Below are 12,586 nucleotides of genomic sequence, written 5' to 3' on the forward strand. Positions count from 1 at the left end.
AGGAGGTGACAGAGCCAGGATTCAGGCCCAGCAGATCCAAAGCCTGAGCTTAACTCTTCACCAGGTTGTGAGGTGGCCTCTCTCTGGGGTGAAGATAGTCCCTTTTCATGGAAGACTCTTGCCTGTTTCCCATAATATAGAGGAATCTAGAAAATGGAATTTAGAGATTGAGGCAAGACTTTAATATGTCATAGCTAATAAAGGCTGGATGAGGATTTATACCCAGCCTGTGTGTCCCAGAAGTGGTCCTGCCTCAGTCTGTGTAGGTATGTAGTCCAATTCTTGACAAAAATGTCAAGAACAAGTGGGGACTTTCAGGCTCTGAAAGGAGATGAGGCAGGGGGAGTTGGCTCATCAGTAGAGCTGCAAACAAGCCAACTTTCCTAGCTCTACCATGTGATCCTTCAAATTATTTTTTCTAACATTCAATTTGAAATTAAAAGTGTAATATTATTCACAAAGGAAAGGTTTGCTCCTAAATATAAGGTTTGGGGCTGATTCTGACAGCTTCACTCTTGGGAGTGATGCTCACAGAGGCAGCTGGGCTCCCTGCCCTGGGGGGAATTCTCTCCCAGTGAGTTCTTTCCAATTCACTGAACATGTACCCCCCAGCACTCAGGGCCAGCAGACCCCTTGTTTGGTCTTTGTGAGAGACAAGGAATTGTGGAGACAGAAAGCTGTTTGTAAAACTGTACATTTTTTTTTTTACAGAAATAAGTAGTATGTGCTGTTGACAGGGAGGAGGAAGATGGAATACTGCAAGGGTCTTCCAAGAACACTGCTCTTCCCTTAGGGAATGCACACGAGGTCACACCATTCACCTCACTGCCCACCTGATTGCCCAGGCAAGACTGAAGTCTGAGTATGAGCTTGCTTATCTTCAGCTTGTCTTATTTAAGAGGGAGAAAGCCTTTGAAAAGATCCAACAGGAGCAGTGGCCATCACATCAAAGGCAGAAAGAGGACCTTGGTGTGTGAGGTGCATGTCCAGGGTCTCCCATGAGATGCAGACTTGTGGGGCCCTCGGCTCTGGCATCACTGCAGAGCTGGGTATTGAATGATGTGCTGATGGAGCATCTCACACAGAGGCATCTTTTAGATGAGGGCCCTTAAAAAATCTCCAAGTGAGGGTGCCAAAATCTCAGAAACACAAAGTACCAGGGTGCCTATGGTTGATCGCATGAGTAGTTATAACCCAGAGTTCACAGAAGGCTCTGCAAGGGAATAAGGTAAATAAATTGATGTTATGTAGAAAAATGAGCAGACCACTTGTAATAGATGGCTAATTTCAGCATTAATTAGTCCTTGGTAATTACCAAACGATTGCTGATTCTGTTTTCTTACATAATATATGAAGTCCAAAAAGGCACATTACAGAAGAGAATAAACATTCAAGGGCTAGATTTTAAAAGAAATATGAGTGAAGGAAGGGGGCAAGTGGCCATTCCAGAGAATTCAAAGGGAAAAGAAGGGAAGCACCTACTGTTATGGCCAAAGTGTCCAGCCCTCAGGGACTTCCTGTTATCCATCAAAAGGTACATTTGTTAACTAAAACTTCTATGAAAACATTTAAAAACAAAAAAGAGCCTTTCAGAAAAGTTGTAGGTTTTAATGGATTGGGGCTAGATGATAAATTTGCATTAAGCTTTGCCATGTACATTATTAATAGTATTTTTATAATTTCAGCTTTTCTTGCTATTCATACATCTGCATCCCTGGTGTTTATGTATTGAGATATAAGTCAGAACTGTGACTGGGTTTTCAGTAGATCTTTGGTACTATTTATTGAACATTTCCCAAGAGCTTCAGGGGAGAACCACACCTTTCCCATCCCCATCCTCAACCTTCTCAGCCACTCAGACACAAACAGCCCATGACGGGTACCTTCCTGGGGCAGGACCGCTAAACCACTGTGCCTGACCCTTCCCATTACAGGGAGAGGCAGTGTCTTCTGTGGTTAAGAGCAATGACTTTGGAGTCTGATGAACCTAGATTTGAATTGATCCAGGAAAAATTACTGAGCTATTTCTTCTCTATACAGTAAGCACACAAGTTGGGCTCTTGTGTGTCCCAGGTGCACAGAGGCAAGGTGAATCACATTCAGACCTTGTGAATGTCCTTGCATTACTATTGGCTCCCCCAGACCCTTGTGCCTGGTTCTGGGAATGCCACTCTGGACAAGATAGGCAGCGGCTTTCTGTAACATGCCGTGGAGCTAATATTCCAGTGAAAGAAAGCCAAGTAAACAAAGAAAGTGAAGGTGGGATGCAGTGGGAGGAATTAATCCCAGCAGCTGAGCTCTGAAAGATAACGGAAGCCAGCCATGGCAAAACTGGATAAAGATGTGCAGGGCAGAGGGGACTGCAAGTGCAAAGGCCTGGGGGTGGGGTAGGGGGATGAGCATGGCCTGTGAGAGGAAGAAAAAGGCCAGTGAGCTGAAGCAGTGAGAAAGGGTGGGAGCACAGAAGGGGTTCGGTCACCCAGGTGGGCAGGGGCCAGTTAAGGGAGAGTCTTCATACTCAGGGTAAGAAATTTTGATTTTATTCTAACTCTCAACAAAAGGCGTTTTAGGATTTTAAGCAAAGAGGTGGTGATCTGCTTTATATTTTCAGACGATCCCTCAGACTGCCTTGAGGAGCCTAGCTAACAGGGAGAGGTGCACGGAGGCTCTGGGAAAGAGACAGTGGAATCCTGGGGTCAGCTAGAAGCAATGCAGATGGGAAAGAGGAATTTCAATATATTTTAGAGGTAGGGCCAGAGGAACATGCCATTGGATTAGCTATGGGGTGGGGTGAGGAAATGATGACTATCAAAGATAATTCTTATGTTTTTGGCCTAATTGGGTAGTGGCGCCATTTGCTAAGATGGGGAGGACCCACCAGGGAAGGAATGGGTTTGGACAGGGAAATCAGGAGTTGGCTTTGGACAAGTTGAGTCTGAGAATCCTGTTCCTCATCCCCATGGAGGTGTCAGGTATACAGTTGGCTATGGGTCTGTAGCTCTGGGGAGAAGCCAGCTCTTCAGAACTCTGAGTGTGATAAGCAAGGCCAAGTGAGGATGGTGTCCCAGTTCAGTCTCCTTCCAAATGGGTGATTGTGTTTCCTTCCTACTCTCCCCCATGTAATGATCTGTCTCTCCCATCCTCCTCCGTACATTCATTCCCTTTCTTCTCTTGGCCCTATTTTGGAAAACCTAAATCAGGGATTTTTACTGTTGGCTTTGAGCATGAGAATGAAAATGCAGACAACCAAGAAAAATTCCTTCTAAGAGATGCTGCCTTCAGTGCATATTTGGTGCAGGATCCCCAATAGAATTGCTCTACATGATGAATTGTTCACCCATGTATCCTGATGGTCCAGAACCTCCAGCTCTTTCCTCCTCTAACATGGCAACATCTATCTTGGCTTGTCCTCTGTGCCTTGTTTTTGGCTGTAAGACCTTTCTTCAGAGCCTAAGATTTACCTACTAGCAAAGTGATGAAATGTTTTCTTGCTGATTCAGACACTGGTTGCAGCTGCTGTGCATGAAGGCGTGATAACTATGAATGCTCCCCTTCACCCAGCAACACTTTGAAACTTACCTTTCCCACCTTACCTCCAAGAAGAGGCCACCTGGAAGCCTTATAAGAGCACTAACCCAGATGGATGTCCCTAACTGTAGTGCCTAGCCTCAGAGGGAGTGCCAAGGTGCAAATGGGCCCCCTCCCAGGTCACCAGCTAGAACAGGCACTCAGTGCCTGTTCCTTTGGGGCCCTGTTTCCCATGGCCCCAGACGGGAGTGACAATGCATGTTAATTAGCAGTGTGCAGAGCTGTCATCAGGAAGCCAGAAACCACATGGTCCCAACCTGGTTTGGGGTTGGCACAGCAAATTCAAACCAGCTGGCCTTTGTTTGGAAATGCCCTGGGAGGGTCCTGCCCCTTTCTGGACAACAGAAGGGCTGGCATTTCCTTACCCAGAGCACGCTTTTAGACAAGAGGCTCTACAAACACTATAGCAAGTGCTGTGACAGATCTGGCTTCAGAGGCACCTATATCCTTCTCTGATTTGCTGGCAAGTAGGACATGGCATGAGCTTAGTTCTAAGGGTCCTTATTTCATGGGAAGGAAACATGAGCTCCATCCATACAGTGTCTCCCTTATTAAAATCCTCCCAAGACTCCCTGCCTGGAGGATAAACTCTGAACTTCTTCCCAAGGTCCTTACGTGACAGTCCTGCTCATCTCTGACTTACAGCATCTGATTTCCAGCCTCTCTCCCCCAGTTCCTTACTCCAGCTATTCTGAGCTATTTTCAGCTCCTAGAAGAAGCCTGACTTGGGCCTTCTTACTCATACTTTACTCACATTTTGCTGGATACACTGTTCCTCTGGCTAACCGGCACTCATCCTTTGGGGGTCAGCTGCACTGACCCTTCCTCAGGGTAGCTGGGTTTGATAGGCTCTCCCTGCTGTGTTTTTTAGCATAATATTGATGGTGCTATTTTGCAGTTGTCTGTTTCCTCAGACCTACCAGGTCCCAGGAGGCGGGGGCTGTGCTCATCTCGTTAATCCCTGCTTCCCCACTCCAAGGCACCAGGAAAGCCTTCAATGAATGAATGAGAGCCCCCCACCCCACCTCATCAGGGATCCAGATCTTGCTCAGTTCATGTCTGCCCTTCTAACACCTGATCCATTGTGAAGCCAATGGGACCTCACGCTGAAGAGGAACTCAAGATCAAAACGGTGTCCCCATCCACAAGATGATAGCACGTTTAGGACTTTTTCTGTTACTTAGAAACCCTGTCAACCCAGCATATTCAAAAGGCAGGTCTGGTAACCACATGAGGGGTGTGAGCTGGAGTTTCCGCCTCAGACACACAAAGGGCAAAAAATTCTGTAGGAGCAAAAGGCACAGATGAAGAGATTCCTAAGCATGGGTCCGCCTTTGGTATTCATTTGCTGCCTGATACCTGTGAGAACATGGGCGAAACACTTCTCTATAGTCTGCCTTGAGCACCTTACCTTTATCGTGGACACAGTTATGTCCACTTCATCATGTTGTCAAAAATAAATGAGACAAAGCTTATCAGCTGTTCAGCAGATTTTGTGCCCCTTCAAATTAATTGTGGCTAGTGTTTATTACAGTTATAAAAATGAGATGGCCTTTAAATTTTGTGGTTCATAGTTTTCCCATTGGAAATAAACCCACTCAACTAAACAAAAACAAACAAGCAAAAAAAGTTGCAGAATGGCTGTAAAGAGGACTCTCCCTTCCTGACAGAGAAGGTGTAGGTGTATGTGTAAGTGTATGTGTATATGTGTATGTATTAAAAAAAAAAAAAAGTCTGGGAGGACATTCTCTAAAGGGTGAGCAGGGGCTTCCCCTGAGAGATGGGTTTATGGTTGACCTTACTATTATTCTTTCTGCTTGATTATATTTTCAAGATCCCATGAACACATTACTCATGAAGTGGGTGACTGTAGAAAGGAGATACAATGTTTAGAAAGGATAGAAAAAGAAACAAAAGAAGGTGACTAGATGCAGAGGCTGTTACTAACCTTGGTTGTCTCTTGGCAGGATTTTTCACCCAGATCTCCACCTTGGCTGATGTACAGGAAAATGTCATGGAATACCTACACGTACTGAGCCGGCCCAAAGTCATCGATCAAGAGCACGACGTGGTATGGACTGAAGCTTACATCGACAGCACTGTGAGTCCCCAGGGCCCTTGGGGGTGGCCAGAGGTATTCTTCTGTTAATTCCAGAAGACCGTGTTAACCTTAAAAATAAAACTGTCAGTTATTTTACTAGCCAAAATGGATTTATTTAGGAATAGCAAAGAATTGCAATCCAGGGCAAGCATGCTACAGTAAAACTATAGGCAAGTGCAACAAACAAAAGGAAGGGATGTTATTTTATGGAAGAAGGAGAAAGTTAGAAGGGTTGTTTTGAACAAAAATCTTCTGGAATCCCAGAGGTCAAGGCAATGATGGCTTCCCGTTGGCTGAGTACAAGAGTGCTTCATTTCTTGTAGAAGATGCAATATACATCTTTTCCTTTGGAGGCCTTTTCCTTTGGAGGTAATTGATGCTTCTTTTCTGTTGAGGATTCTTCTCTTGGGTCTGTCATTGACAATGCCTCCCACCAGCCTCCCTTTCTAGCATCCCAGTCCACTTTAGTGAGGTTTCCCTTTTTTGATTTTTATCTATCACTCTTCCTCCTCCATAATGGAGCTCGATGGCATTTTCCTTTGTTGTACGGTTTGTGTTGGTCCTCTTAAGAAGCAAGGTTGGTGAAAAATCATAATATCAGAATGTCACAGGCACTTTGGGAAAGAGTATGGTCGGCACAGAGATGTCGCTTTTAAGCTGTGTCTCCTCTCATTACTTTGTTTTCCTTCTCTGTGTGCAAATTCTGTCCGTAGCCATGATTATGGGCATGTTAGAGTCAGTCCTCGCCATCTGAGAGGTGCGGTCCCAGTGATGAATTTTGGGGGCTCAACTTGGGAAGGTGACCAAAGTTCAGTTCCAGCAGTGAATTGGAGCCATGGGAGAGGCCACAGATGCATTTTCTTCCCATAGACAAATGAAAATATGCTTCAGGGATGGTTATATAGGCAATGGATTGATGTCAGAACTCTGGCCGTGGGCTCATTCTAAAGCCAAATCCCAAGCAAAAGAATCTGATGCTGAATTAGCAAAAAAGGAGGAGCTTTGCCAATCATCAGGCAGTGGCTCAATGGCTGGGTTTTTTGTGTAATTTCAGGGTGATTTTTCATAGTGATAATGAGTCTCATGGGAGTGGTGTTTTTCATTTATTGATAGTAAATGTTCTCACGGGGCCTCTCTCCCATCGTTTTTGTTGGGATTAACATCACATTAATCACTGTAACCCAGACACAGCCATCCTCCAGAGTGATCTCAATGGCTACGGTGGGCCGGCTTTTCCCTCCATGAGCTCTCTCACACTGGCTGCCTTCTGGCAGCTGCAGGCAAATGCAGGGCAGGAGCAGCATGTAGGAACCTATCTTGGGGGACACCACAGCAGCCTCCCCTACCTCATCCCACAGGACACAGTGGGATCACAGAAATATGAACTGGATACCCCTTCCTGGGAGAAATGCCCTGCATAGAGATGGGTGTTAAGCTGAAAAACCCTGTTGGATTGCTAGGGAGACCTGGGCCTTTTATCATCTTCCTAGTCTGACCCCAGGTTTGCTTAGAATCTTGGCAACGAAATGAACGAGCTGCCCCATTTATGTTGGCACCATACTAATAGTAATGGCCATAAGATCAGCATGGGTGGGTGCACCTCTTCTTATGTGTGGCTGTGTAAAGCAGGAAAACCAGATATGAAGAGGAGCAGTGAAACTAGCCAAGAATGAATTGAACTAGTCACCCAGTGGTTTTGTGTACAAACCCTAAATAGCCACTTTGATCAAGCATTTTATTTGTTTTATCAGTTTAAGACATATAAAACAGAGCCTCTGTCATTAAAACATAGTAGTACCAGCACCTGGAGAGACAGACAGGTCAATAGAATAGGAGGTTTAAAAAAGGGGATCCAAATCCGTATAGAAATTCAGTAGAGATAAAAGTGGCATCTCAGATCAGTGGGGTTAAGATGATCTTCATAATAAATCCTTTTGAGAAAGTTAGATGGCCATTTTAGGAAAAGATAAAATTAGTTCTATTCATCAGGTCATACCCAAGAAAGAAATCTAGGTGAAATCCAGGTGCCAAGCAGTCAAAACTTTAAAAAACTAAGCCATACAAGCACTAGAACAAAACCTGGGTGAATCCCTCTATGACCTGGGTTCAGAGAAAATCTCTCTAACAATGACTCTAAAATCCAAATGCAATGAAAAGAAACATAAATAAATTTGACTCCTTAAACACAAAGCAAAGTGAAGACCAACTTTTGTAAGTCAAAAACCACAGTAAGCGAAGTCAAAGGCATGAGGTAACATGGGAAAAAATATTTGCAACGTAGAGCATGCATAAGTCATTAATAATCCTAATATATAAAGAACTTTTTAAAATCAAAGGCAAAATCTTAAAATTCCTGTAGAAAAAGAATTGAGCAAAAGACATAAGCAGACAATTCACAAAACTAATAAAAACAGCTTTTGACAAATGAAAGATGTATGGCTTCGCTCATAGAAAGAAAAGAAAAATGAAAATTAAACTCTAGTGAAATACAATTTCACACCTATCAGGGTGACTAAAATTAAAAGCCTAACTGCACACTTGGTAAGACTATGGGAGAAAGGACACTCGTGGGTCACGTGTGGAAGACAGAATGGGTTAATATCTATGATGGGGAATTTGCAGTTACACTCTGACCTAGCAATTCCACATCTAGGAGTGAACTCTGAAGATGACCCTCCAATAGTAAGAAAATACAGATGAAAAAACAGGCTTGTTTTTCCGTTTTTCCATGTCATTTCAAAATATTGCAAGTTACTTAAATACCCAAACATCGCAGATTATGATAAAACTGTGGTACAGATACATCATGGATCTTAATATTAAAAACAAGAATGAAGATGACTTATTTCTATTGTTTGATATAGAGTGAATACCAGGATATATTGCTAAGTAAGAAAAACAAAATGTAGGAGTATAAATAGAGTGCCACCTGTTGTATAAGAAAGAAGAGGAAGTAAAATGTGCATGTACCTGCTTCTTTTTATAAAAAGAAACATAGCCAGGATAAACTGGAAACCAGTGGAATCCGTTACCTATGAGAAGTGGGAGGAAGGACAAAGGAGGAGATAGTGAAGGGAGTGAGATGCCTCTGGATACACCTTTTTGCATAGTTTGGACTTATGAAAGCAGTTTGCTGTTCTATGCACTCAAAAATTAAAATTGACAAGAATGGGGGGGGGGACTAATAGCAAATGCAAACAGAACCAAATGAATCCAACTGCATTTCAAATGAACTACAAAAATTATCAAGAAAGGAAGAAAAAGCAGTAAACCTTTGAATATAGTAGTTATGCACAATATTAAATGTTGAACATGTAGTCCTTTGACTATCCTGAGTCTAAGTGGGAGAGAGAATGGGAAATAAATATTTTTAAAGATTTTATTTATTTATTCATGAGAGAGGGGGGAGGGCAGAGACACAGGCAGAGGGAGAAGCAGGCTCCACATAGGGAGCCCAATGTGGGACTCGATCCTGGCTCTCCAGGATCACGCCCTGGGCAGAAGGTGGTGCTAAACTGCTGAGCCACCTCGGCTGCCCTGGGAAATAAATTTTAAACTCCTTATGGTGTCATTTGGAGTAACATGGGTCTAGCAATTCTGAATCTATTTTGAGAGTATGATAGGATTGAGCAAATGTGTAAATAAGATGAAGCAGACACCTGTGGGATGAGACTGGATGGGAGGTATCAGAATGAGACCATAACTCTGTCCTTTGAAAAGGCCTAGAAGCAGTGGCACCCCAGTAGCAATGAGCACATCTGGAACCGAAACCCCAGCTTCTAAAAACCATTCCCCATTAAAAGAAACCAGGGTTCCTTAGAGAAATTGTTAATTCCAGGGCTAGGGCTGGGAAGATGCCCCTCTCCCTCCCAAAAAGCCTGGAATTTTTTTTAGGATTTTATTTATTCGTGAGAGACACACAGAGAGAGGCAGAGACATAGAGGGAGAAGTAGGCTCTCTATGGGAAGCCTGATGTGGGACTCGATCCCAGCACCCAGGATCACGTTCTGAGCCAAAGGCAGACACTCAATCACTGGCCGCCCAGGCATCCCAAGCCTGGAATATTTTATGCCAGAAACTAAGAAGTACTCAAGAAACAGAAGTCAGTATGAAAGAACCCTCACTGGTCAACTCTGGGACAGTTTGAACCTCAAAATAAACATGACAGTAATGGATTATAACCTGTGAAATAAAACAGATATCTATATGTTCTTTCAGATAGTGAAGAGATAAACAAATCTCAAAGGAATGAACTAAAGAGGTAATGAGATAGGTGGTCAGGGGTGCAGTGTACAGTGGACTGCTGACTTAGTAAATGTGCAGGGTGTCATGGAGATGGAAAAGCACCACTTTCTAGCCATTTTGGGAAAGACTGTTTAGAGCAAAGGTCATCAGTGGATGCTAAACTAATGGGAATGGGATCCCTGGGTGGCGCAGCGGTTTGGCGCCTGCCTTTGGCCCAGGGCGCGGTCCTGGAGACCCGGGATCGAATCCCACGTCGGGCTCCCGGTGCATGGAGCCTGCTTCTCCCTCTGCCTGTGTCTCTGCCTCTCTCTCTCTCTCTCTGTGACTATCATAAATAAATAAAAATTTAAAAAAAAATAAAAATAAAAATAAACTAATGGGAAGATTTGGAACAGGTTATTTTCATCGTCTCAAAGACCTTCCCCATAGATTTTTGAGTAGATATATGGGGGAAAAGTAGTATCTGCACAGTAGGAGAATCCAGACAAAAGCTAGAGTGGGTCATCTAAATTAGTGTCACTAATGAGAAGCAAATGTGCATGACGTGCTTCTGGAAGAGGACACATCCCACTTAATGGAGTATTCCATTGGGTATATGTAACCTGAAGGTCATGGAAGAGGATGAAGCTTAGTATTAATATGATGCCTTGCTTTTGATCATATTAATCACCTAAATCAATTGTTTTAGATTTACTAAATCATATACACACATGCACATATTATACGTGCATACATATACTTATCTATGAAGGGCAGATAAGAGCTAAGGAGAACCCATCACTACTCCAGCTTTTCCACTAAAGAATTCTCAACAGCAGAGGCAAAGTAAGGGTCTGGGAGCAGCTCTGAACATGCCATTTTAGAGGAAATGTCTTTGATGTCTTGTGCTTTATCTTCAATATTTTTTGAAATTTGCATTCTGTTCCATAATCATTGTTACTTACTTTAAAATAAAATGATGCTCTAAGTGGCTCATAATTGAGTAAAATGGTATGGCAAGATAACAGAGCTCATTTATTCCACCTCTTCAAGAATCCTTTGATATACATAAAACTCGCCCCCCAGACTATGTTTGTCCCTGAAATGAATAATAGCTCAACACCTCCTTTATGCTTTCCCAGCTTCTGTTATATCTTTGCAAATAGCACGGATAAATAATTCCCCTCGTACAATGTTCTCAGAGTCCCTTCTCATCTTGGTAGTGCTGAGAAACCTGCTGAGTCAGGGAAGGCACTGCGCTTTCCATCTTCCTTCTTTCTAGGTCTGTTCAGTGAGGACAGGCAGCTGCTGCTCCAACGGATTCTTCTCTGGCCAGGAAGCAACAATCTCCTCAAAGTCTTTATCTGGGCCTGGATCTGGCCAGGTCAAGGACAAAGGTCTCCTGTTGTTTGTGTGGATTCAAAATAGGATTTGTATCCTGAACTCATCTGTGGAATCTAAATTCTGAGCTGAACCCATCCACTTTGGAACCCTCCACAAGATGAATGGGTTTGGGGAGGGACCAGCAATTGCAAGTTTATGACCATCCTGACAATTCTGGACAGTCCCAAGCCAGCATTTTCCTAATATGTCCCACCTTGCAATAATGAAAGACACTAAATTCTGAAGCACTTAACATTGACCCTATTTTCATTATGTCCTGGTTTAGCAATGGCAGCTTTGGATTTTTTTAATATGTAAGCATTTACAATCTACCTGAGTTTATTAATTGAGCGCATTGAATTCAGAGTTAGAATAGCCTCAGCTTCAATTCCATGTCTATACCATACGAGCTACAAGACCATAAGCAAGTCACTTAGGTTCTTTGAGTGCTATTTTCTTCATTTACAGCGTGGGAATAAAGCCTGCCTTCCAGGGTTGACACGAAGGATTAAATGTCTGTGCATGGTGAGAACACAGTAAATAATACCTTCTCCAACCTCAGGAACTCAGTGTGAATTTTTCTCCTTGTCTGCGGGGAGTTTTGGAAGTCCTCTCCTTTTTTGACCTGGGTCTCACATAGTAACTACAATATGGCTTAAACCATTTTGATAATAGAATCTGGCACTTGGATATAATGAGTACCTTGGAAACACTATTCCTCTAGAGATGCACATTAAGCCCTTGGAATTTACTTTGCTCTAATTGCCTATTGTGGACAGGGCACTAATGTGTGGGACTAGTGCCTAGGGTCACGGTCCCCAAGAAGGACTGGTGGGCGTGCTGCACCATCCCATCAGAGCCCCCATAGCCTCACAGAGGTAAGTACTGGCCAGTTGCCCAAGGAAAGGAAATATGGTAGGAGCCTTCTTAATTACCTGCCATGTAAAGGACTTGGTACCTCTCTGCCCTAACACAGTTCATGCCTATTGCTCAAGGCACACTGGATGTTGGATCTGAAAGGCCATGCTGGTACCAGAAGTTGATCTACGACTGTTCCAAGTTGAGTTTCAAGCTTACTCAAAGTTAATTGTCTTCATACTTAGACTTCCCAAACCTGTTGATGCCAGCTGTTATTTTATCATAATTGTAGAAGTTAATTAAATATTATTGGAAACAGTAACTTATGACTGTTAAAGGAAAGTTGTTACTTCTGTAGACATGTAAATGAATGTATTGAAAAGACTCTAAAGAAAATTGCTAAAAATTACTAGTGTCTTAACTATGGGCAAA

The 12,586-nt window shown here is 43.2% G+C and overlaps 1 protein-coding gene across 3 annotated transcripts in view; it reads left to right on the forward strand.

The window, feature by feature from the left end:
• CACNA2D3 (calcium voltage-gated channel auxiliary subunit alpha2delta 3) overlaps window positions 1-12,586 on the forward strand; it is an 833,484-nt gene that overhangs the window by 547,419 nt on the left and 273,479 nt on the right. For all 3 annotated transcript variants that reach the window (XM_041762548.1, XM_041762549.1, XM_041762550.1), the window contains one exon: window positions 5,556-5,689. In XM_041762548.1, the coding sequence (XP_041618482.1) occupies window positions 5,556-5,689 (134 nt within the window). The remainder of the gene's footprint in view (window positions 1-5,555; window positions 5,690-12,586) is intronic.

The sequence above is a fragment of the Vulpes lagopus genome, chromosome 7, assembly GCF_018345385.1.
Source record: "Vulpes lagopus strain Blue_001 chromosome 7, ASM1834538v1, whole genome shotgun sequence".
NCBI classification, from domain to species: Eukaryota; Metazoa; Chordata; class Mammalia; order Carnivora; family Canidae; genus Vulpes; species Vulpes lagopus.